Source organism: Carassius carassius, chromosome 11 (genome assembly GCF_963082965.1).
Source record: "Carassius carassius chromosome 11, fCarCar2.1, whole genome shotgun sequence".
NCBI classification, from domain to species: Eukaryota; Metazoa; Chordata; class Actinopteri; order Cypriniformes; family Cyprinidae; genus Carassius; species Carassius carassius.
Genome location: NC_081765.1, coordinates 17,741,894 through 17,769,760, shown reverse-complemented (window position 1 = coordinate 17,769,760; position 27,867 = coordinate 17,741,894). Strand labels below are relative to the sequence as shown.

Below are 27,867 nucleotides of genomic sequence, written 5' to 3'. Positions count from 1 at the left end.
AAAACTTCTGCTTCTCTCATTCTGTTAGAAATGTTGAAACAACTAACTGCATCCTATTCATATTTGTGTAATAATATTCTCATCTACAAATCATACTGTCTGCAGATCTGGCTGAAGCCCATGAAGAAGCAGGACATTCTGAGCGTCAGTGCTACTTTTCTCCTGACTACGAAACCAGCGAGAGACCACTGGAAACTCCACCAACTGCATCAATGCAATTAACCTGAATTCAGACGTGCCTCTGGAGAACTGAATCCGCTGTGGCATGGCCTTACTGTGTCACCTTATAGATGCGCTTCTCTGCCTGTAGTATCCTTCACTTGATTTTTAGTAAAGTATCAGTGACTACATTTTTTGATTTAGAAATACCATCACAATAGCATCTGTCTAAAAATGATACCATTTAATAAACACATTAATAAAAGGCTTCCTATCTTCTGAAATGTATATATATATATATTAATAGCCATAATTAATATATAAAATTAATAGATGTATAGAATTATTAAGCTGAAACTCTCCAAGTAGACTTTGCAAACTTTATTTTTCACTTCTGACAAAGAAATGCACAATCAGCAAGAATGCCGAATGTACTGAAGACACTTTAACATTCAAAAGCTGAGTAAACAAGAGGACTAAAAAATAAATGTGTTCCCCAAAACTGGCAATACTAAAATATAAGTAAATATCTGGATGGTCTATTATTGGAATACACAGTAAAGCATGGAGGAAAAAAAAAAAAAAAAAAAAAAAAGATATTGGTGTGCGTCATTTTTATTTAATATCAAGTTTATTTCTTTGCACCACTTAACCAATGCTCTAGAGCTCTTTTACTCAAATTTTTGTTTTAACAAAATGGACAACTTCATTTCACATACACAGGATTTAGACCTAATCTCTGAAGACCCTGATTAGGTTTGCTCTCACATGACCCCCGAACTCATTGACTTTACATTCAAGTTGTGAAAATTAAGTCCTTCCTTGAGGGAAAGGGGAAATCAACAGTAAGTGTTCTCATCTAGCCATTTCATAACAGAAATAAAAACTATTTACTTTGACTTGTCTCATGCATGTTTCCATCCAATCAAGTACATTTGATGAATGCAATTAATAATGATTCACATCCACAAGAATGAATAAATGGATGTCACATGGTGACAGGATAAGCATGAATCACATAACATGCCTCACCAACTCATGACGGTAGAGGATTCAAGCAGCAAACAGCCAGTGGAATGTGTTGAGACGACTGCACGCACGATCAGTGCACCGTATTTGGCACAATCAAAATGTTTCACACTCATTAACAAGAATCACATCAACAGGGACAGATTAACAGATGTTCTACAGATTTGATTGTAGTCAGACTTTCATACAAGTGCACAAAAGGCCAATAATTGAAATGTGTGCATTAACTTTAATAATGGGAGGGTGTCAACAATGAGAGCATTTAAGATTGTCAAAAGAACATTTCATAATGGCGAACTCAATTTTTAGGTAAAACAAAGAAAAGAAAAGGAATGTTTCTCCCAAACTTTTGTCTGGAAAGGTTTTTAGATGATCAGTGTATAAAAGGTGCTGATGTCTCACAAAATAACATTATGAATTTTTCAAAAATTATCCAGTAATACCGAACATCAAATAATTAAAATAAAGTAATGCGTTTCAAAATGCCAACTTGTTCAATAAAAATAGTCTTCATTAGCAAATCTCCTTTGGGGAACATAATTATTTCATGAACTTCTTCATCTGTGACAAGATCATTATTTACAACAACTCCTTGGATATCAAAAATCAACTTGTAATTATATTCAAAAAGTAGTCTAGTTCATGATAATTACTATTTTATCAATGAACAAATAGACTTCCCAAAGAAAACTGTTGTATTCCTTGATGGACAGATATGCGTAGCCAGGTGTTCTTCATTTAACATCACAGTGTTTTTTCATTAGCTTTGATCCTGGACTTGTTCAGTCACTTTTCAGCTGACCTCATGAATGCAATCGGTCTTTTGGCATCACCGTGTCAGCGGTTATTCAAAACACAGTTGCATACCTATTTCTTCAATACTCAGAGTTGGTCATACCACTAGTACAATCTTAGCCAATAATAACAGAAAAAAAAAACACATTAAATTCTAAGGCAGAGGACAGGCTCCCATCACTATGAACATTCAATATAGTGTAAGAAACAAACAAGTAGTCAATGCTGACAGCAAAGCGCAAACCAGTCAATAAAAGTGTGTTGTTTTCCACGATCCTGGCAAAACAATACTGACCAGAACTTCTACAAAAAAAACAAAAAACCTTGATGCCAGTTGGACTTTGTTGCAACATTCTAGCACAGTTCTGTACCTGAAAATGAGATGTTGTGACACATTACACATACACAGCACAACACACCAGTTACGAATGAATGGACTGTGAGTTACCATACAGATGAATGAAAGAGCTAAACAAGACACTGAATGAGTGACTAATGAATAGCTGCTTCTCTTTTTAGAACACAAAAATACTACAATATTAAAGGGATAACCCAAATAGCTGGGTAGCGCATCTCGTGCTGTGGATATGTCTGATTGGACACACATACTCAAATAAAAAAAGAAAAAAAAAATTAAAAAAGAAATGAATAAAACAGGGGAGAAATGTCTAGGGAGCTAGATCTACAAAATACCTTGAAGACAACAAGCAACCGGTCTGAGTAGCCTAGAGAGGAAGAGATGATGAAATGTAAACATATTTGTTTTCATGTCCATGTCCACTGTAAACTACTGATGCGGTCTTTTGAGACATGCCTGCACGACTGTACCAACACAAAACAAAGCCACTTTAAGGCAAAGCACGCGTGTGAATGTAGCTGATGAATGATGCCACCCCTGGTCTCGGGCTCCGGCTAGAAGCCAAAGTCAAGCACAATGTGTTCCTCGAAGATGGCGATCAGCAACATGATTCCAAACCCCGTGAGCATACCCAAGTTCTGCAGGACAAAGTGACCCATGTCACAGCGCTTGTGCTCCTCGCTGTCTCCATGAAGCATCTCTGGCAACTGAATAAACAGGAAGAGGAGTTTCATATTGTTAAACATCAAAAGCTCACAACAAACAATAAGCAAACACAAAAAACAAGGTTTGCTTAAACATATCTCGATTGGAGAATTCAACTTACGGATTTGGTTTCATTTTTTACACCTGTTAGCAATGGGACATTAAAATGTGTATTGCAGTGTATAACATCATTAAAAAAAAAGGTTAGAACCAAAAGCATAAACATTTGTGCATCTTCTGGAATCCCGCTGGTTCACAATGTTCTCATCCCAATACACACATGCAAGTGTTGGGAGTGGGACAAAAATAAAACGCTCCTATTATAACCAGCAAGTCGACAACAGTGTAAATAAGAAATTTATTGTGCAGTGTAGACCGCTTTGTTGATTGCAATCATTTAATTGTTCACAGGAGTGCAGAACTCAGTGAGCTTGTGCTGAATTGCAGGGTTCAGACATCGTGAATACGCAGACCGCTTTGGTGATTATGATGGGAGCAGTCTAATATTGTCAATAATATTGTGTGTCATTTATTTGAAATTAGAAAAGTTGTGCTTTTACCAATAGTAGTCACCTTATTTTGAATGTATGAGAGGCCATTTACTTAACTATTTATTCACAAGAAAAACAAAAAGAAAGAAAAATAAAAAGCAATGTCTAGAGATGTTTTTAGAAGTTTAAAGTTCTACTACTTTAATTTAAACACTGTGGCATGTATGAGACACTACAAAAGACATGAGATGTGAGCATAATGCTCAAACATCCATTGAGAACATGTTAACATAGAAGAACAATGGACGAGCAGCACAGTGGAATGTTCTGTGTGAATGGTCCTTAAGATGGCATGTAATAAATCACTTCAAGTAATCAATAATTATAACATATTTATGCAGCCCAACTGGCAAGCAAATAAATCCACACTCCGGTTCTCTTACCATATCCACTAATGCCACGTAGAGAAACATGCCAGCAGTAACGGCAAAGATCCAGCTGGTGAAGTTGTGCGTGTACTGTCCCACAGCCGTGCCGATCACCATGCCAGCATAAGCCATAAGGGCAGAGAGGACGTTATATGCAATGGCTTGCTTCACTGACATCCCAGCCTTCAATAAAACAGCAAAGTCACCTGGAGGCAAATACAAATGTGAGAAGGGTTAGTTTTGGCTATGCTAAACCTGACATTAACTGCAGTGAGATCAGGTTGTCCTTCTCAATAAAACTGTTTGTGTGTGTGTGTGTGTGTGTTTTAACAATTCTTTGCTGCTGCTCCTTTGTTCCTAATTACTGAATATATATGTGAGGAGCCTTCACGGCCATTGGTCCTCTCTAAACCGCACTCTGGACCTTTGCTCTTTGTCACCTGGCCCAATCAAATCACTTGTCAAAGGCAATTAACAGCACTGCAGGGTAGTAAAACTCTTTATTGTAGCTGTCTTTCCCCAGCCACAACATGGGCATATAGATCATTAGACAAAACAAGAGAGCTGCTCTATCAAACATTATTAGTGTCTCAAGTCCCATCACCTCCACTGGATGGCAGACAGTAAAGGTAAACAACATCAAATGCAAAATATTGTTGTTACATCAAAGGCATACTCTGTTTGTTCCTTCTTCTCTGGTATTGTTTTGTCTGTTTTTTTTTGTTTAAACAAAAAGGGGAATTCAAAAACTAGCGGCCCTCTAGACAGCAAACTCAAAACTTCATAAAAGCTTTGCTGTCTTTTAAAAGCTGTATGTTCAGCGGAGTTGTATTTGTTTTTTACTCATTCAAACATGAAAAGAAGAGCAGAGAAAAACAGCTGGAATTCTTCACCTTGATGTTGATGTCAATCATTAAAATATTCCATGTGACATCATTGGTTTAACCTTTATTTTATAAAGCTATGAGAATACGGTTTGTGTGCAAAGAAAACACAACAACTTCTACTCTTCTATGTCAGTCTTCGACATACGTTCACGACAGTACCACAGACGCATGCATTGCTTGAAAACAAGGCACAGCGGATCCAGGTTCTATGTCAGAATAAAGTCATGATTTTTGTTTTCTTGGCGCACAAATAGTATTTTCATAGCTTCATAAAATTACGGTTGAACCTCTGATGTCACATGGACTGTTTTAACGATGTCCCTGAACGTGGTAGTTCTGTTGCAGTCTATGCAGGGTCAGAAAGCTCTCGAATTTCATAAAAAATATCTTAATTTGTTTAAATATCATATAAAAAATATCATATGTTAAATATCACATAAATATCAAAGGCATATTATTATTAAAAAAAGCACATTATGGTTTAGTAATTACTACCACTAGTTGACTAGAAACATCTTTGGTTTTAATCCAGTCCTCCTTTTTTTCTCTCGCTGCTGCTGGCAGGTCACAAAACACTGTGCGATCCGGTCTTGACAGTCACAGATGGTAGCATGGTCAGGGAACTACACTAACTTTTTCCACTGGTGGCACTTGCGCTACTAACTTTTTCAGTTACTGGCGCAAAACATGATTTGGTCGCACAAATTATTTATAGTATAGTAATTACTGGATAATAATGAACAATAATGAAACTGTATTGCATACAGATGTGCTTTTTATTTTACTTGCCATCTTTTAAACCACATGCCTTGTTCTATTTCTTACAGTACACACAGTGCATTGCTCCGTCTTGTAGCTGGGGTTAGAGGGGCCAGTGGTTGTACAGTGGGCCCTGTTTAAAATTGTTTAATTTGTATTTTCATTCTATTTATTTATTTGTGATATTTACATAATGTTTAAATTTTTTTTAAGTTTGTTTTTGTTAATTTAAAATAGCACTGCATAGTCTTCACTGTAAAATAAAATACACAATCAAACCAAAATGTATTCAGACACTTTCAACATTTCTCACATTATCACAGTTTATTTGCTGTAGTTTAGAAATTGGTAATAAAATATGACAATAACTCAGAACAAATTCATCTTGATAATGTCGGATAATTTTGATAAAAAGATATGTAATGGAATCAACCAAAATTTCAGACAACTGTCAGTATGACAATATTTACACAACTATCAATACTTTGTTGAACAGTTACCAAGTAAGCAATGCTTAATTTGGTTCAGTCTGTGGTGTGAAAAGGTTGCATTAGCAATTAAAGAAAGAAACACTTAAGCAAAACATGGCCAGGTCCCTATTTTTTATTATTGTTTAAATCAATTTCACTGGTAGCCTACAGTATGAATAATTTTTGGGTATAATATTTCACAGATCACTATTTTGCCATACTCCCTTACATAAATGAACTAGTGTCCTGTAGTGCTGCAACGACGCATCGACGTCATCGATTACGTCGACTACAAAAATACGTTGACGTGCGTGAAATGCGTTGACGCGTCATACTGTTTACATCTCGTGTAATGGCATACTGGGAATGGAGAAAGTTGCATTCTATCACAAAAACAGAGACCACTGTTATCAAAAGTATGGGAATACTTTAAACAGAGGCCAAATAAAATGGCCCTTTGTTCCCTTTGCAAAACCGATACGGTGTACCACGGCAGCACAACTGCGATGCACGAGCACCTCAGAGGAAAACATCCTGGCGCTCTCCAGTGTTAGGGTTTAACTGGTTACCGTGTGATCTGGTGACCAACTTCCTGGTTCAGATCTCTGCTGCAGATGTGATGGAACGACCGCAGCAGATTCGGCGATTCTAAAAGCACAAACTGAAGTGATATTATTGAGTGTCTAATAAACGCAGACTTGCTCATTGCATGATTATGATATTCTTGTAAAGATTAAAAGTTATTGGTATGATCACCCTTAGCGGCTGAAGTAAGGATAAAATAAAAAATAAAGTAAGTCTGTGTTGGCGCGGGTTTCGAACACGCGTTAGGGGCCGTTCACATATTGCGCCTAAAAATGCGTGGAAAACGCTAGTCGCACCGCTTTCTCCTTTCCAAAGCGCTCGGGCAGTTGCGCGCCTGGGGCGTCTGTCGTTGCTAAGCTACCATGACGTGCTCTCTCAATGAAGATGCGGAAATTCCAGCAAAGTATAAATGGATTTGCAGCACTGAAAATCGCTTGTAGTAGCTCTGCTACTAAATTTATCTCAAAATGGCAATCCATATACAGCTATGATCAGCTGTTCCCTCATCTTAGCTGAGCTTTCAACGTTGTTACGGGAAAGGATGAAACTGATTAGTTAGTTCTTACACATGACACGCGGTGCACTTGCGGCATTCTGAAAAGAAAAGAAATGTTTTTAACTCGATGCAGTGCGGACGCGGCTGTTTTCGTGTGCGCGTCGTGACCGCATCGCTTCCATTATGAGCACGCATACCACGTGCCAACATTGGAAATAACGAACTTGTGAATATGTGAACGGCCCCTTAAAAGACAGCGCGCCGCGAGACAACAGTCACAGACCACTGAGCTACCCCGAATCAGCTCCAGATCTCTGGAAACCATGCTAAACCATAGCAGAACCCTGACTACATTTTATGGTTTGTGATGCTAAAGAACATTTCATGACGTCTCAGACAACTGTAAATTTGTTGCTACAGTGGTTTAATTATAAACGCTATCGTAAACTCATATTTACCATAGTAAAATAATTTTCTTTGCCTCTTTATTTTTGTATACTGAAAAACTTCAATCACATTGGTTGAAAATGAATAAAGGTTGAAATATTATATTAGAAGTTATACTTATATTTTTTTGTAAAGTTATCCAAAGGATTCATTAGCTAATCAAAAAAGAACATTAGATTAATTATTTATGGTAATAAAAATAATCGTTAGAGTAGTCGACTAATCGAAAAAATAATCGTTAATTGCAGCTCTAGTGTCCTGCACCCACCAGTAAAACAATATAATCAATTCTATCAGTTTTTTGGATTGACTTTGGATTGAAATTCTTGTTAAAACTACAATGTAATTCAATCAAGAGCAGTGAGTGATTTACTTTCATTTTCATACATTAAAGACACCGACAGCAGAGCTAGTAAATTAGGCGCGATCACTTTAAGAGACAAACGCATCCATTATAATGATACACATCCGATTTCTTTCTCAACTCTTTACTTTCACTTAAGACATAGCCACAGACTTTTTCAAACACACTTTCCAAGACGGGTATTTTGACATATTTTGTATGAATTTGTTGTCGGTACAAAAGCAAGAAGACTTTGAGACGCGTCTCTGCTTGCGCCTTGAACACCAGAACACCGCGGTGCTGAATTGAGCCCTTTCGCTTTTCGCTCTTTATTTTCTGTTTATTTAAACTGCTATTTGTATTTGTTCGTTCAGGTGCAGGATGATGCGAACGTCCTGAAGGAGAGCTCGGTTCAGAGTTGCTGTCTGTGAGAAGCGTCTCTCTCGTGCGCACCGAACACAGCGCGCGAGTAACCAGCTGCTCAGTGGAGCTTTCCCGCATCGCGGGGCTGAAGCCAACTTGATGTGTTGAATGCTCGGAGCACGTTATAAAACGTATTCTTAAAATACACATTTCTGTTGTAATAAACGATCATATTAAATCATAGCATAACACATAAATAGGTACAAAAATAATCAGTGATACATTTGCGACCCCATAAAAATTTTGGTTGCAGTGTAGCTCCCTGGTGGTATTGTGTTATTTACATCAGCGCAGTACTTTTCAATCTCCTTAACTGATGAAAGTCTAAAATATTAAAATAAGGAGAAGTCTAAAACAGGCCCGATGACCGGCCATAGGCCCATAAATAAGTCGGGCCCCTATCGGGCTTGGGTTAATCTAGTTTTTGCTATGATATCAAGAACCATGAAATTTTACTGTTATTGGTACAGACAACTGAAATTTTGTATTGTTACAACAATATCTGTAGTATTGTGAGAGCATCAAATTGTGAATTTGAACCTTTAATTATTACACCCAAAAATCAGTTTTTTTTTTACACTATTAAATATGGTCTGAAAAATCTACAGATGAGTCTGGAAAAGTATGGAATTATTAAATAGAAAATTTGTAGGAACCCTGTTTTTAACTTTTACTGGATAAGCAACTGTAAGAAAGTGGATCTGCTATTCCCACATTTTTTTGACAAACCGCAAATAGTTAGCCACTTACCTAGTTCATGGGGCAGTTCGTGACAGAACACAGCGACTGAAGTACTAATGCCACCTGGAATATTAGCACTGAAAGCAGCACCTGTAGGTGACAAACGAAGTTCCTCAGATATAGAAACCCTTTTGAAGACAAACTAATCTGCTAATGGTTTCAGTGTACACAAACTGACCTATAGCAAGTCCATCACTAAAGTTATGCATGCCATCTCCCATGATGACCATCCATGCTATACTGGCAATCCCGGCATCCTTCATTTCCTGGTCAGAGTGACAGTGCCCATGATGGGAGTGACCATGGCCGTGTCCGTGCCCATGTCGATGCTTTTTTGACTTTTCTTTTGGCCCGCTGTCCTCCTCTGTTTTTTCAGCACCCTTGAGAGGGTGATCCGAATCGGAGATGGCCAGTGGCATCTTGCTGGGTGAATCCAGAGGCTGCAACTCCGTCATCTGAGTGTCATTGTGTCCGGCTTCACACGTTTTACCTTCTCCTGCATGAAAAAGGAGAAGGGAAGGCGTTACTTCAGTGTTGTAGAATACGGTCTGAATTGTTCAGATTCTGACTCTGCACCTTTTGGTCTCCGTCTTAACGGACTAAACCTATCCATGGACTTGGACTCAAATGAGCTGGTCTTGACTACAACACAAGTTACTTCTAAACATTACTGCAACCGGCTTGAGTTTTTTCTTATAATATCCTTACAAGGGTTCAGTATATTGGAAGAGACTGAAGCATCTCCACAATATCAACACTCACAACTTTACTTAAAGGGGACACAAGTTGGAATGATTCTTTAGGGTCTTCTTGAAATGTCTGCGACAAACTTTGGTAAAAATTGCTCAATGGTTGTGTAAAACAACACCCTTTTGACCTTGTCAAAATCAACTCTGTTCACAGCGACCTGTTTCAGTGAATGTCTCTTGAAATTGTAATGAGCTACTGCTCACCCCGCTCCTCTTTAAATTAATTCCCATTGAATGGGATGAATGGATTTTTATCATTGCAGGGTGGTTGTGTCCACACATTGCTGAGACACATTTATATGCAAACACCATGTAAAAAATTAATTTTGCATCCGATGTCCCATTTAAAAGCCAAATAAACTGTGCTGGGATTTTAAGACAGAATGAAGGACCCACCCTCTGTTAGAGGCTTCAGATGGAGCCACTCTGCATCGGAACGCCTGTTGAGTTTGTGGTCTGACAATTTCCTCCCAATCTTTGCCTGCTCTCCTTTCTTCTTCTTCTGGCAGATGTTTCCCTGTGGAAAGCATGAACAGACAAGTGTTAAGCACTAGGTTCTGAGAATAAAATTCAAGGTTGCTTTGCTGTGCACTAAAATCTGCAGCAATTATGGATATTTTAGTCTTCCATAGCTCTCAGCTCTGTCGGTCCTGAAAATGCATGTGCGAAGTAAGAAGCAGCTTACTTGCCACTTTGCAATATTTTTTTTAACACCTCTTTCCTGTGATAAAGGTATTGTGGTGCCTCTTACCCTTTGGTTGCTGTAGTGTTTGAACATGCCAATGCAATGTTCAATGATGAAGAGGAGGTAGATTCCTGCTAATGCAGTCAGTCCTTTCCAAACTCCATCAAACTTGGTCAGAAAAGCCTCTTCAGGTTTTTCCTCAGCATGTCCTTCATGGCTGTGATCATGGTCACTCTGAGACTGTAAGGTATAAGAAAGGTTTGATTTATTGCGCTATGTAGTTTGGACTTTTGCAATTGGTAAATTTTATTTGCCCACAAAAAGTGAACTCACATGAGGGAGTAGATGCAGTAAGGCATCGCCGCTGAGGGTTCCCACTGCCAGCGCCACCAGGAAGGTCAAGAGAAACTTGAAGCAGGACTGGTTGAGGATGGGCACCAGAACAACGCCCAGCAGAGACAGCAGGCTGATGATGGTGATCGACACAAAGCCCCACATCCAGACCCACACTGCTGCAACACAACCAGCAGCAGTGGATTAGACCGGGGCTCTCATTTCAAAATGGTTTAAACATGATTATTAACTGGCTGTTACAACTAAACAATTTACTATGTCTGTTTAGCCTCTTTATTAGCTAGCAAATGACACAGGCAGAGAGAATTGTAGTGAATATACTTTGTCCAAACAAAATTATACTACAGGTTCACTTGTACCTGATGATGCTGCATCTTGTACTTCAGTATCAACGTGGTGATAATGAAGGATGCAGAAGCGTCTATCTATCTGGTAGAGCAGTGCAGGACATAAATAGGTGAACTGCTCTGGAGATATGAGAGAATCCGAGCTCAGTCCGTATTGGTGTAGCAGCTGCGTTAAATTCAGACACTGAGGGAGAGAAAGATGGGCAGTTTTACTTGGATTCCCTCCTTGATTCTCCTTTATTCATTTCTGAACAATACAAGGAATATAATCACTTATTAAATATATATAATGTTAGTACCAGGGATGTGTGAAATCCACTAGTTAATGGCTGTCTGAAAGTCTAATCTGTATAAAGGAAGTGTGGTGGCTGGTTTAAGGTCAACTCCTAATTATGCTAATTAACCAAATAACCTTTAATTCCCAGTGGTGGATGGAAGTACACAAAGCAAGCATTTGAGTAAATGTACAGACATCTTAATCAAATATTAAACATAAGTACTCATTTTCAATTTTACTTAAGGGAAGGTACAAAAATATTGGATTAATGAACTGAAGTATTAAAAGTATTTAAATATTAAAATGTACTGTTCGATGAACAATTCTTAAGTATATTTTATTTAAATATACTTCATCCTACAATAAGATGAATGGAAAAATTAAATGCATTGATCTGCAAACAAAAATAAAAAAATAATAACCAAAACATGCATTTCAATAATTATACATACAGAAATCCTGCATATCAAAATATTAAACTTCAATGTACTAAAATTTCAGTTTAAGCTACTAATATTTTGTTGCTTTGCAGCCTGAAATGAAGACCGACACAGTTTTCATTTAATCCAATTCTATTTACTGAAATATATAACATGTCCAACATGTCAAAATAATAATAATAATAATAATAATGATGATGATGAAAAAAAAAAAAAAGAATCACAGAGTTGGAAAAAGGATCACCCCCTCCTAAAGATGACTTGTAAACTCAATCAGTTGTAGCTAATCACCTTCTCTGACACACCAAGCCATTTGACTTTCAACTGTGATCTGCTGTGGTCATTTTGATCATCTCAGCATGATAAGAGCTTTACTGGAGCATTCCAGTCCTTGGTAGAGTAACTGAAGCATACAGTCAACTATGGGAGGCAAGGCACAGTCAAAAGAGCTCCAGGAAAAAGCTGTGGACAGGTACACGTCAGGAGATGGATACAAAAAAAATGTCAAAGGCTTTAACAATGCTTAAAAGCACAGTGAAGTCTATTAGTAACAAGTGGAAGGTATTTGTTACAACACAGACCACCCCTGACCTTGCTTCAAACTGGATGAAAGAGCCAGAAGAAAACTGGTCAGAGAGGCAACCAAGAGATCTTCAGCAACTCTGAAGCAGATGCAGGAATTTATGACAAGGAGCAGTCATTGTGTGCATGTGACAACTATCACAAATTCTCCACAGATGTGGCTTGTATGGGAGGGTTGTAAGAAAAAAGCCACTGCTCAAGAAAGGCCACATTCAGTTCACGAAGTCAAGATTCTGAGGCAGATGAGAATTAATTATTTGGCTTCAACATCAAATGATATCTCTGGCAGAAACCCAGTACAGCTCACCATCCAAATAACAGCATTCCTCCAGTAAAGCATGGAGGTTGTAATGTCCTGTTATGGGGCGTTTCTCTGCAGCAGGGACTGGAGCACATGTCATGATAGAAGGAAAAATGGATGGGGCAAAATAGCGTCAAATTTAAGAAAATATGCCGCCATCTGCCAGAAAGTTGTCCATGGGAAGAAGGTTTACCTTCTAACAGGACAATGACCAAAAGCACACAGCAAAACTGAGCACACTGTGTTTGAAGGAGAAAAAGGTGAATGTCCTTGCATGGCCTAGTCAGAGGCCAGACAATCTGTGCAATGACTTGAAGAATGCATTCCACAAATGCTCACCATTTAACCAAATTGAACTGAACTTGAGTAGTTCTGCAAAGAATAGTAGGCAAATATTACAAAATCTAGATGTGCAAAGTTAGTAGAGATATATCCCAAAAGACTAAAAGGCTGACAAGGGGGTGAACCTTTTTCCAACTCCGTGATTGTTTATTTTATTTATTTATATATATTTTTTGACATGTTGGTTGGTTTTATATCTTTCACTTGGATGTTATGAGTTGCACTGAAAATCCAGCTGGATAAAACAATTTCAGGATGCAAAGCAAAGCAAAAAAAAAAAAAAAAGATTATTTTAAAGGGGGTGATTCTTGACTATACCCACTGTAGACACCTTGCTTGAAGCAAGTCACCTGAAGTCTAACAACTATTTTGTTTGTTACGAAGGAAGTGCTTTGACACCACTTTAGTATTTTTTACTCATCCCTAAATAGACCAAATAAGATAAACCATTTCAAATAACTCTTGAGTCACATCTGAAGAGCACTACCATTTATAATCAACCACATAGTACAGACAGTGAGATGTACCTCCTCATGTTGGTGAGGAACATGTTCATGCAATTTCAAAGACAGATCTTCTCCTGGCACCTCTCTCCTGCTCCTCTGTGGTGGAATAGGGCTCTGAACCTGGCTGTTATGCTCATGGTCATCTCCGCTTGTCTCCAGCTCAACAGCCTGAGTAACAGTGATGCTGGTCTTGTTTTGGCCTCGATGAGTTCTGGCTTTAGGTGGTCTTCTGTTTCTTCTGGGTTGTGTGGTGGGTAGCTCAGTTGTGGCAGAAGGCTGTATTCTGGGTGTGAGATGAGGGGATGCTGTGTTGTGCTCCACACTGTCTGAAACATGGAGATGAGGGTGGGGATGCTTGTGGTGATGGTGGTCATGATGATGGTGGTTTTGGTCACTGAGATCATTATTTTCTTGTGCACGTTCACTACTCCTTTGGTGATCGTGGTCATCTTGAGTGTGAGGACTGTCTGTGACATGTCTATGGATGTGTTTATGATCAGTGTCTTTCTCATGTTCATGTTCATGGTCATGGTCATGATCGTGTCCTTCAGACCCACTGTGAGTGGTGCTCTCAGCTCCTGTGCCTAGTGTTCTGCTGCACGGTAGCTCCTCGGCAGGATTGTGTTGTTCATTCTCGTTGTGGGAATGTTTATTGGTCTCGTGTGAGATGTGGGGATTCTGATGAAGATTTGGATGGCCAGCTGAATGCGAGTGCCGACCTTCCTGAACCTCGAGAATATCTAAGTGTGCCACATGATCATGGCCCAGATCTTCATGCTCCAGCCCAACCACACGCACCTCGCCCAGCCCTAAATTCAACAGCAGACTCTGGAAGCCTTTAAAATCCAGAAGATCCTTTTGGCCGTACCGACAGAACAATTGTTGGATGTAGAAACTTTGCTCGCTCTCTGCAGGTTCACCATGGCTGCTGTGCACAAACTGGTCAGATAAACCATCGCAGGACAATTCTGAAATCTGCAGGTCACTGTGGACATGGTCATGGTCACCATGGCTGTGCCCATGGTGATGGTCAGACCCTCCTTCGTGGCAGTGACTGCACTGATGGTACAGGAGGGTCAGCACGCAGAGGAAGCAGAATCTGGTATGTGTGTGAACTCTCATTATCTCCTCACTCAGAAACCTCTGTGAAGAAACAGAAATTCACAATGAACAGACGAATTGGTCTCATCTTATCCGCTAGTGAGAAAAGTTTCAACAGCAGTATGAACTAATAGTGATAGCTATGGACTTTTAGGGTAATCAGCTAACGTAGCGGTTTTATTGTTGGGATTTTATTTGATTTTTATACCCAAATAATGGTAAAAAAAAAAAAAAACCTGCAAATGAGATGAACATCAATTATGCCAAAGACTATAGAATACCCAAAACATCGTATAGTTTTGAATGGGGGGGGGGGGGGTGCAACGCTCAATATGGCAGCTGTATAGAGCGAAGCCCCGCCTTCTGAGTAAAATAGCCAATCACTAATCGGTAAAGTCAGCGTGTCACTGCAGCTCTTGTTAGAAGTCCTAGTTGCTATACAAAACAGTCAGCATTCTGAGACGTGCACTCAGGACTGTGCATACGCACTTGCTGGTCTAGTCTGAAAAATAGGCTTTTTTTAATGCTATTTGAGCAAAAGAAACAGCATTTATGACAATTATTGTCAGATTTCATTGGTGACTTCAAATATGCTCATCTTTAGTAACTCCTCTGAATGCATCTAGAGTAAAACAGTCCAATATTTTATGTAGCATGTACAACAGAACTGAACCATAACCTGTTTTACGGAATACAGCAGTTGGTTTCACAAAACCTGCATTAATCCCTTATTTGATTAATAAAACAAATGTATGGGTTTTTATCTTAAGAGCAATGCTATTATAGGGGGAAAAATTTAGATCTATTCCTTATTTCAGGGGGCTGATATATTCCTAGCTGGAAAAGTACTAAAGAGCATTAATGGTCCACCTACAGCAACTACAGTGAGCCTGGAGGGGAAAGTGTGTCAATCTGCTACTAAACCAATCAGAGATCTCAGCATGAGAAGGAGACTTTTTCTTCAATCTGCACACTAGAGCCACAAATAAGAAACATGTATGTGAAATGGATCTGGGTGTGAGTGTTACCAAAAGTTTTATTCCAAAAGCATTGCCATTTTCTCTGTAACCTGTACTGTGTACTATATTCAAGTTATAGCAGATTAAGCTAAGATTCCATTTTCTAAAAATCTGGTATATTAAAAATATGCAAACACAACAACATGCTTCAGCTTTTGCAGCGGTCTAGTTTCTTTCACTTATAACCTTTTTTCCTGGGTTTATCATGTTAAGGAAATACGACATCTACAAATTATGTTTATGGAAAAAAATACCTACACTCACAATAAAATACATTTATATGCCACAGAGTGTAAAACATAATGAATATATTGCAGTCAGATAATCATTTATCAAACATAACTTCCCTATTGGAAGGACTCGTGAGTCAGCCAAATTCAATGCAAGGTTGAAAGTACATGAAGATCGCAGCACTGGTGGTGGGTTACATTGGATCAAAAAATTTTATATTTGCAAAAACAATTAGCTCTCACAGATTTGTTATCTTTTAAAGCTTGCACTTAATTTACAGGAAAATAAATAAATAAATACAAATAAAAAACCAACTGCATTTGAACAAGTGTAAATCAACCACAACCTATAGACAAAAATGAGCCATGCATATCATACAAAATAATCTAATTTATTAAATGGCTCTTTAAGTCAAAACATCATGAAAGCAGTACTTACAATAGCCTGCACTCCAACCTGTTAAAGTGTGAACCAGAAGCATGAAGATGGTTAAAATATAGTATAACTATGATCGTTCCTCTCGACAGCACAGTGTTTATAAACATGAGTGGAGTGACCTCTGAACCCTTCAGGAGATAGGATGGGGCAAGAGTGCTGATGATCCTGCCTCGCTGTGCTGGCTCAATATGCTCTTTGTTGGTTATATGTCATCCCAAAAATGGCTGAACAGTTTGTATTAAAAAACAAAACAACAACAACAAAAAAAACAAACAAACCTAAACACCAGCAGTCATGTGCTGCAGAGATATCATGAGACAAATACTAGAGCTGGAAAACATTTGTGTTCCAGCGAATAAAAGGCAGAGGGGCTCTTCAATTGATCATTTAATTGACTCCACTGCTGACAAATTAATTTTTGTTTGAAATATGCCTATTACATTCTGTAGTATCCTCATACATCATAATAAGGAGTGGTAAAGAAATGTTCTCATATTTTTGTTGAAGTGGTCAAGTGATGAATCCAAATTTCCAGATTGTTTGAAATAATCAAACGAGTTAATGAAATGAGTTAAAAAAGGAGTTAACCCTAACCCTTATATGATGTCTTTAAAATGTACTAGTAAATCTGCATTGAGATAGAAAATATAGGAAATTTAAGAACCGTTTAGTGTTGAACCACCAATCTTTGCAGCAAATTTAAATGCAGTTCAGAACAAATGCATGGTGCGTCACAACAGATGATACTCTAGACGTCATCTGTTCTTGTCTGCAGAGCTGTCTGGACGGAGAGCCACGCTTTCTGCATACGGTGTTCTGTTTGAACAGTAACAGGGAAGGATAAACTGAATGCTCATATTTCCATGGTCTCCTGTTCCACTCAGCTATGAATGAGAAGAGCAGTGTGCGATTTACTGAGGTGTGTTTATATAGTGTCCTCACACACAGAGGCTATGATCAGCACAGCCTCGGAGAGTGCGTCTCTGAGATTCCTGTTATAACTGTGTGTCTGTAATGACCTTAACTAAAAACCTTCCAAAGATGGCAAATTAGGGGTTATTCTACCAAATAATATTTACTAGTATTTTATTTTTATTTTTTAAGGATACACAATATTGGATTTTTGCAATATCCAATGTTTTTCAACTCATTTTGGCCGATAGCCAATGCCGACATATTTCCTTTTGTTTGAAAACAACACCAAGTCTCTCCTGTGCAGAGATAAACAAATAATTTTTAATTTTCGCTAGTTTTCAACAAAAACTTACTTGTTAGAATTAAATAAACAACAAGTATGTTCTTTTACAATGAGAGTACATAGAAAGCTTTGAAAATAACTATAAAATCAATTAGTGCCTTTTTCACAAACATTTTATTTTAAGATTTAACATTTGTAGATGGTCTACAGCAAAAGCAAACATCTTTTAGATCTCACTGTATTTAAGTTTTCATAATCCATCCATTTATATATAAAAAAAAATTGCATAATACACATTAATAGGGATGCATCGGTTGACCAGCCATAAATCAGAACCGGACGGTTTTTGCTTAAAATACTGAGGTTTTTGGTCTTTTTTTTTCAGCCGATTTTTCCCGAAGTGTGCCCACGTGCACAGACTACATTGTAATCATTCGCTATGCCATTTTTGTGGAAGTATTTCGAAATCTGTCCGCAGGACACGGGCATCCGTTCATTACTGGAAGTGCAGAGCTACACGTCTGAGGCACAGATAGCAGGAAGCGAACAGCCGACTGCACAAAATAAGAGTCCCTTTCCGGTGCTCACTGAAGCTGCGCGAGCGTACTGTACCTGTCCGCGCCCTGCACACGTGTAGACAGTGAAGTGATGTTCAGCTCAACTTCTCGCATGTTGGATGAGAAACGATGCCCTTCTTTCTTGTTAGTTGCTTAAAGATAAATAACAAAAATCGGAAATCAGTATCGGAATCGACCAGTTTGCTTGTAAAAAAATTGGTATCGGAATCGGCCATGAAAAATCATGATCGTGCATCCCTAATACATAATATATTGTATTGGATAGAACAACAGAAATTCCTATTGGATTCCTAATTTTGTAATGGTTTCATGGAAACTAAGAATTTTTTTTTTTTTTTTTTTTTCAGCAGGGTAATAATAATCATACTGTGTAATCATACTGTGCTGCACATTATTGACAATATTAAGCTGAAGCTTGACTTTGCAAATAAAAAAAGAAAAAAAAAAAAAAAGAAATCGCAATTAGATATTTTCCCCATATCGCACAGCCCTTGTTACAGTTAATCTTTTCATTTAAGGCCAGTTCTATGTAGTTTCAACCCAATTCAAAAACAGAAGCTAAAGGCTGTTGTATGTACCAACTATGTTTGTATAAATGTAGGCTACTTAATGTGCAGTTACTGCCGTTAATTTCAGATTGTTACGGTTATTGTTTTCAATAGCCAAAAGCCAGTTTTGCCTATTAAATACCAAATAAACATCTTGTTTATGCATACTTTCCTTCTTTCTTGTTTGCTGCTTAAAAAAAAAAAAAAAAAAAGGAAATCGGTATCGGAATCGGCCAGTTTGCTTGTAAAAAAAAAAAAAAAAAAAAATATCAGTATCGGAATTGGCCATGAAAAATCATGATTGTGCATCCCTAGTATCATCCCCCACAGAATCCATTCCTGGAACGAGCTGACGGTTTAGCCAAAGAACTGTTATTAGAGAGAGAGGGAGAGAGAGAGCCCTTAAGATGCCTCATATGACTCTCACAAGGCTTCTGCCTAGACTGAGCATCTCTCACAAGTCACGTGTGAGCCCACCTCCGGTGAATTCCAGTTTACAATCTAGATTATTCCAATCAGATGCTGAGCTAAACAGGGTTATAGTGGGACTTGTTTGGATCAAATAAACCAGCTATTACAACACAGCAAACAAATTTGTGGCGACTCAGCTAATAATCCTCTCCGATTCACGGCTGAGCCAACTCATATTGTGGTCAATGTAATTTTAGCAGGCTACAGAATAATTCTATATGCAGTTTAGCCAAGCAAGATGGAAGCACATCTCTTCAACCAATAACTCTAGATATATGATCTGTCCTTGGTGCATCTACGCATTAAATCAGTCATATTTTACATGCAACACAGAAAAAAGGAACATTTGTATGTCAGAAGAAGCCTCAAGGCTTGAGAGATGAGCAGATGCCACATAACAGATGGGAACTACATGTTTGCCAGCACAAGGAATTCTGGGAAATGACAGAAATGTATAGCTGCACAAGCACCAATCTCAGTTCAGTGGAGGTAAATTACTTAAAGACATGTAAAAAGGTATTTCAAGAAGAATCTAGTCCAAATAAGACAGTCCAGCACTGGATAAACGGGCCTGAGTATGTGTCTGGGTGGAGTCAAGAATCAAAGACTTCGAAAAGCAAGACCTCTTGACTCCAAACACACACACACACCTCTAAAATAAACACACTCAGAAGGATCAGAGGGGGTGGAGGACCTGCACTCCAATGCACAGTAGCAACATGGTAAATGTTTGTTGAGACCAAATGTAACATTACCTAATTATACTAGGAACAAACAGAAATATTTTCAGCCTAATTGCAAGAACTTAAACTGCAACTAGGCAATAAACCTGCTTATTTTGATCATAAACTGGTTAACACCTCATAAAAACATTCAGAACTGGTCTGATCACATGAAGAGAGCAAACAAAACAGCACACTATCAGCCAAGTAACCTAGATAAACCTAAAAATATGTAGAGTGGGGGTTAGGCTAATTTTAACAATGTTATCAAGTCATATACTTGCTGAGCAATCAATCCAAAATACTGTAAGCAAAACAGGTGGCAACTTTCAAAACCACCAAGCTAGTCACCTTCAAGTGTTGCTGTCGCCTTGTTCAACTGCTGATCCTCACACAACTTTACACAACCGAGTGAAAATGTGCCAAACAGACCAGCGTAGGATCTTCAGATCTGCCAGCAGGTGCATCCGACAGCTTACCTCTTTCGGTCTCAACAGGAGGTGGAGGAACAGGTCATACACTCTCAACTTTGCAGGGAACTCTCGTCTACAGCAATATGGAACAAGATCTGATGTTTTGAACTCTTCAAGTGTGGTGATTTAATGAAGAGGGGAGGGTGTACTGGACATGTGTGTTTGTAAGTGTTGGTAGGTGGGTGTGTAGGAGTGGGTGGAGGGAGAGATTTGAGCTAATCAGGCCTTAAGTAGCCATCAAATCCAATAAATAAATAATTTTACAGAATGAGCATCCTGAAGTCCATATGTCCAGGAAAACGCACCACTTATGAGGTATTTCTGGTTACGTTAATCAAATATTCCAACAAAGAATCAACCAACAAACATCAAGACAACAAGTCTATCGGAACTCCATATTTCACAAGATGCACTAAATACATGCAATATGTTCTCAAGGCCTTCGGTTGACACAGAGACAAATTACAGCCAACTTTGTGTGATTCAGCACAACAGCTTCTGTAAATTGGCTTCAAAGGTCAGCAGCAGAGCTTAAATATCAAAAGGAAGAAGCCAGCACCATAAGTAACCATAAGTCCAGCGTTTTAATGGACAATGTAGGAGAGAATACTTTGATGGCTGTAGTTTTTGCCTGTGAGACTTCAGTCTGTAAAGTCCATCAGACACCAGAGGGGTATTATCCAGACCATTTGAAAAGGAGAGAGGTGATTATCAAAGAGAAGGCCAGATACTAATCAGAAGGGGTTTTTAACGCTTGTCAGGTCAATTTTAACAATGGTGTGAGGGGCTATAGGGCAGACTCGTTGGCAAGGAACTACTGATAGTAGGATACTTTATAGGAATGTAGCGAGTCAGAAACTTTGACTGCTATGATGATTCTTTATATGCTTCAAGTTGCACCAAAAAAAAAAAAAAAAATTCATGTACATGTAAATAATAATAATAATAAATACATTAATTAATTTCACACATTTTAACAAATTCGGGCCTAATATGAACCATTGGAATGAAGAAATCCTATGTGCCAATTGCCAACTCTTTTGTAAAATAGAAAATATAACTTTCAGTTAGGGCTGGACGATTAATCGAAAAGTAATCGAAATCAAAATTTAGAACCTCTAACCGACATAATTTTCCCATGTCGGTTATTTCCTGTTAATACTTCCCCCTTAAAAGCATGTGTAGCCACATGATTCTGCCAATCAGTGGCATAAAAGCAAAAAACGGAGGTGAACGCCAGTTCAACACCTAGTAATGGCGCGTGACCGGTGAGCCTTGAGTCTTCACTAAACTGTCAGTTGTATTTGTTTTATGGTTTGGACGATCTGATGTGTATTATTATATCAAGCTACCATGTTCGCGCAGCTTCATTGTGGCATGAAAACTCATAGCTGTGAAGATCGCGCGTACAGGAACGCAGTTGACAATGCTGTCCTGTGATTTATCACTAAAGTATCTTAGAATCTCAAAACTTATTATAGCATATTTTTCTACGTTTGAAGGACTAGGCTATTTACAACCCCCAGCTTCACACTGTTTACGTACTGTTTACCTTTAACCTTTATTTATTTCTTACACCAAGCAATAATATGTAAGAAATGTTACGAACATAGATAAAATAACTAAAATAACGTTCTTTCAATAGGAAAAAATATCCCACCTTTAATAGTCGATCTCACCCGTCTGGCTGAGGCCAGTCTAAAAAGATGCTCAGGACAGTTGACAGAACGCTGCTGCGTGTCGACACCAAAGTCTATCATTTTCACGTGTTATTAAGCCTTGCCACTTGCAAATGTAACCATTCAAAAGACTTTAAAGCATTCAAACACAAGACGCGGAAAAGATGAACTGAGTAACGTTAGCTGGTTACTCGCGCACTGTGCTCTGTGCGCACGCAGTCTCATAGACAGCAACACTGAACAGAGCTCTCATTTGCAAAGTTCTCCTTTAAGTTCCTCCTGCACCTCAACGAACAAAAACAACTCGCAATTTAAACAAACAGAAAAGGATGTGTAAGAGCCCACTTCAGCACCACGGTGTTCAGGTGTTCAGGGCTCACGTAGAGAGAGGCATCTCAAAACACTTGAACACCGAATTTGTCTGTTTTTGCTCTTGTACCAATAAATACATAAAAAATATGTGAAAATACCCGTCTTTGATAGTATGTTCGAAAAAACTGTCTGTTATTTCTTAAGTTAAAGTAAACAGTTGAGAAAAAAATCGTATGTGTATTATATTGGATGCATTCATTGCCTCTTAAAGTGACCGCGCCTTATAGGGCTTGGGCGCCGCGTTGCATTCTGGGACGTGGTGGGCATGTTGATGAACAAATAAACAGAACGAACATACAAATTAAACACTTTCAAACAGGGCCCACTGGTACAACCTGAACCGGGGCCCCGCAAACCCCAACTATGGCCCTGTTTACCTTACAAACCTTGTAAGTGAACTATGAGGGCAAAAAAACAAAACAGAAACAGAAACAAAATAATCGTTCATTAATCGTAATCTATGCAAAATGTTAAATTGATCGAGGTTTTGACTTTAGGCCAGCCCTACTTTCAGTTATAACAAAAAATAAATGAATAAATGCCTGTGTGTCAAGAATGGGGAAAAAAAATATTACAAGCATTTAGTAAACATTTCACTTTGTCTTTAAAACCTCCAAATTATGTTAGTCATATAGATGTGATTTAACATCTTAAATATATCTGGCAAAACTAATATAGCTGCCAATATATAGTTCATCTCTTGATTGCACTGAGAATCCCAGAAACATTCAGAGACTTTCCTGTTGCAAATCATCACACCAAATTCCTACGGCCATGGCTTAAGAATAGCATATTCCTTAAGAACAGGACATTACATTAATTGGGGAATTAGGAGGCCATGTACTGTTAAGTGCAAGTGCCTGGTTCAAGATGAATATGCATACCAATAATGCAGATGTTCAAGACTTAGAAGACAATATATAAGCAAACTCCGCATACGGTTTTTTTTTTTTGATTGTTAGTCTAATCCCTGAAAGTCTAGTATGACTAAAAAGAAGCTTTAACAATTCTCTCCAAAATTAAGGAAGTTCATTTGAGACTCGAGGCTTTGTGCTGTGTGTGTGTGAGTGTTGTAAAACAATCTTATTCCTGACTATGCTATAGAGACTCTATATTGAATACACATGTCCTCTGAATGCTCAAAGCTGGTTATATAAACCCTACATACCTGACCTGATTTTTTTGGTCTTGACCATGGGAATAGTCACTTAAGAGTCATCTGGAATAGACCTCAGGCAGTTTTTCTGCATAAACCACCACAGATTGTGCCGTAAAACCAATCAACTCAGAGTGTTTAATGAGAAATTATAAAACACAGATTTAAGGTACCTGCTAAGGCCCCTAAACTCACAAGAAAAGACTGTAAATAAATGTCTTATGCTTAACGAGACCTCACCCACAGAGCTCATGTTCATTTAATCTCTCTGTTCAAGACTCAGCCCAGTATGAGCAGGCACCTATAGAAGATCATGTGAAAAATCTTTTGGGCTGTTATTACCAAATGTGAAGTCTCAACTCTTGTATGATTAAGACTAGGCAAGTCACATGATGAAACGCCAACCCATATTTGACAAATTCTTGTTTAATGCTGGGCAAAGACCTTTCATAGAAAAGGAAATATTCAACTTTCATAAATCAAGTTGACAATTTCACAACTTAAAAGGATATAGCTTACCATCAGTTAAAATATATAATCTTTTATGTTAAACAAAATAAATAAACCCATACAGGTGTGGAACCACGAGGGTGAGAAAATGAAATAATGTTTGAGAACTATTCCTTTGAAGATGAAAGAAAACTGTGTTAGCATGAATCACTATTATCTTATGGGACATCTGGGTTGACTTGTACCACAAAGTATCAGTGTTTAGGAATGTCTCTCAGTTGCTATCAGTCTATCATATGAGGACAAAACTAGAAATGCAGCCTTTTCTGGTTAAGCCTGACAGCAACAGACACATTCTGACCAGCATCCCCACTTACATGGTCACCAGTTTATCCTCTATTGTACAGTAAATGTTCTTTAATTATCATCAATAATAATATTGTTGTAGCAAATGCCTACTCACCTCAATGGCAGTTACTCAGCTGACACAGTGAGAGGACGCAATCTGCCATTTTGGCTAATGAGTGCTTATTTCTGCTGCAAGATTGGTTTGCGCACCTTAATATTATTAATGACTCTACAGCCATCATGGCAACATTAATTGACACCTCAAGAATGCTCACAGTCCCAAGCCTTTAAGCTCATCTGAAATGCCAAACACCTCACCTCGAAAGTAGACCAAAGTCAGTACTAGCAGTCAAGGGTGGAGTGAAAAAAGGAGCAGTCAAATCAGACAACACCTACTTCTCACACTGTGCCATTGTAAGCCATGGTAAAGTGGACTGAGTGGATTTGAAATACTGAAATACTGATGTTTAAGATGTTATAAGTAATCCACAACATCTATTATTAAATTTCAAATTTAAAAATACTTTTACGGATATATATTTTTTTTTTATATTTTACTTGTAACTTTTTGAATGACCATTAATCGAGAAAGATACTGTAACTACCTTGTAGGATACATTTTATCATCAGAATCTCCACTTAGAATAGACACTAGTTTTATGTAAGAAAAAAATAACAGAAAATAACTACAATTTATGAATGGTATTTGTTTTTTGCGTGATCAAAAAGCTATAATATATTTGAGAAAAAAAAAATTCTCCACAATCTGCCTCTATTTTCGTTGCTATAGTGGCCTTGCACCAGGGTTCTGATGCATCCATTTCAACATACTGCATGACACGACATGTTTGGAGATTGCAATGGAGGTGAATACAGAGTGTCCCTGACAAATGAACACATTTAATAAAGTAGCTTGGATTTAAAGGTCTTAGATTTCCCTTTTTCACATAAACACCCTCATAGGTAGAGGCTCTGCAGGTCCATGAACACCAGTAGCTGTGGTTAGACACACGGTTAACAGAGGAAGGCTTCTGCAGGTGTGCAACGGCTTAACAGGAAAACAGCATCACACTACAGAAGAACCATTATTTGTCCAGTTATTGGCACACTTTCGGAATTAAATAGTAAAGACTAGTATCTTACCCATGCTTATACTACATCAAACTAGAGTCAAATTACCAGATGCGTTTATTAAAGCAATGACCGTATGATGTCTTATTGCAAAACAAGCAGTGTTCGACTTGATTTAAATATAAAGATTTTTTTTTTGGAAGAAAGGCTGTTTTTTTAAATTGTCTTTCATTTTAGCCAGGCTGGTTTTAAAAGAGATTTGGATACCTTTTAGCTGGCCAGGTAGCAAGACCATTAAACCAGTTAAAATGTGGATCTGCCAAATGTTAACTGGGCCCGGAAACCGTGGAACAAAAACCGACATGAAGCATAAACTGCATTATCACAAAATTCAAACAACACAACCCACGTTTAATTGCCACTTTAATTATACATGATAAACTGCGGAATTAAGATATGCATTGTGCGAATTGTGAATAGGAGAAACCTAAAAGGAAAGACATAAAACAGATTAATCTTGCAGTCTAAAGAACACCAGCAAATTGGTTTTAAAAAAACGAGCTAGAGACAATCTTCAAGACTAACTTAACAACAACCTTAACTTCACCACATGACTGATCCTGAAGCCCAAACAAGCGATTAAACCCCAAACTTCCCCTTCCACGACGCATTAAATCTTGATCAATGCCTACGTGAACAAATGTCTAACGTTAGATTTTATTAACACGATTCGCAATAAACACGTTCATCTACAACAGAGAAACGCCGCTAGTCAAGCAGCAGCTTTAATAAGGCGCAAACGGCGGAAAGATGATAAATCTAAACAGCAGCAGCTAACGCTGCTAGCGCTGAGAGCTATAAAAACAATAACAATTCACAACATCGCACGATTATATCGTAAATCCCTGCTTTCATTGAACCATCTGAAGCTGCTCGGGTCCATGTTGTGGGAGTGTGTGAAAACAAAACGGGTTTTATATAGTTTACCTCACTCGAGTGCCGTGTGCATCCCCTCTCCGCTCGGTACTAAAACACTCATCACGCTGCGCACCGCACAAAAGTCCGGGCCCACTGCGGAAACGCCATTCTCAAAGCCACTTACGTACTTACTTGTTACGTTCTTATTTCCGTCTCCATATGATGTCTATGTCCGTCTCCACATTTTGAGTAATGTGTAACGCACTTTACGCAACGTGGAACGATCTGTGTGACGTGAGCTTGTGTAACGTTACGTCACACAAGTCAGTAGTATGGATAAAATAATTGTGACAAAGCCGCTGTACATTTTCATATTGTGAAAAACGTTCTTTGATGATGTCGTATGTAATTATGGCTGTCTGAGTAACATCCAGATGTGATATGGTTGCCCTTAGGCAATGTCCACTGAAAAATAATTAGGCCTATTCTTTTTTAGCACCAAAGATCCCACATCTCTGTCTGCAATTAAATATTTTTAGTTCAAAGCGGACACATTTTTTATTTATTCATTTATTTATTTTGCTTTTGCTGTAACAGTTTTGTTTAGCCCGACTTGATAAAATACAAATTATTTTCATTACCATCTCGTACATTTTGTGCTTCAAGCATAAAAAGCATTTTATTTTTGTAAAATGTTTTCTCTCAGATGAAACTGAACAGTAAATAGCAAGCTGTAATTTTGCAGATGTTTAGGCCTACCTTGTCAGGCACTTTAAAATGTGATTGATTTCAATCAATCTTAAGCAACAATTCAACTTTCAATGTTTACGTGAAACATATTAAGCGAAAGATTAAGCAAAACTGTTTTTAACAATGATAATAATAAGAAATGTTTTCGTAAACACCAAATTAGGATATTAGAATGATTTCTGAAGGATTATGTGACACTGAAGACTGAAGTAATAAATTAAAATACAAAACAATTACACCATAATAATTCTGAAATATATTGCAGTTGTTACAGTATTTTGATTACATAAATGCAGCTTTAGTAAATCTCAAAAAACTCAAAATTCTTTATAAAAAAATTTAAATGGTCATCTACAGTAAATAGTTGCATATCATATAATTAATGTAATTCTTTTTGTTGTTGTTGTAAATTAGGGATACATTTTTCATATTTTCAGCTTGTAAAAACATGTTATCATAAATAAAGACACCACAGTTCTGAACTTTGGGGACCCTTGGATTAAAACAGTAATACTAATACAACAGTACAACACGATTCCAAAAAAGTTGAGACACTGTACAAATTGTGAATAAAAACGGAATGGAATGATGTGGAAGTTTCACATTTCAATGTTTTATTCAGAATACAACATAGATGACATATCA

At 37.9% G+C, this 27,867-nt stretch overlaps 1 protein-coding gene across 2 annotated transcripts; it reads right to left on the bottom strand.

Moving 5' to 3' along the window:
• Positions 1-525: 525 nt before the first annotated feature.
• LOC132152935 (zinc transporter ZIP10-like) lies at positions 526-26,687 on the bottom strand. 2 transcript variants are annotated; one of them, XM_059561936.1, is made up of 10 exons: positions 26,542-26,687; positions 13,721-14,842; positions 11,264-11,435; positions 10,884-11,059; positions 10,617-10,790; positions 10,262-10,382; positions 9,295-9,612; positions 9,126-9,206; positions 3,981-4,171; positions 526-3,048 (listed from the first exon to the last, which is right to left on the bottom strand). In XM_059561936.1, the coding sequence occupies exons 2-10, from the start codon at positions 14,819-14,821 to the stop codon at positions 2,896-2,898; spliced, it is 2,487 nt and encodes an 828-aa protein (XP_059417919.1). In that variant the 5' UTR covers positions 14,822-14,842; positions 26,542-26,687; the 3' UTR covers positions 526-2,895. The 2 variants fall into 2 exon arrangements, with proteins under 2 accessions (XP_059417919.1, XP_059417920.1); XM_059561937.1 differs by lacking the exon at positions 26,542-26,687 and adding an exon at positions 20,485-20,626.
• Positions 26,688-27,867: the final 1,180 nt, after the last annotated feature.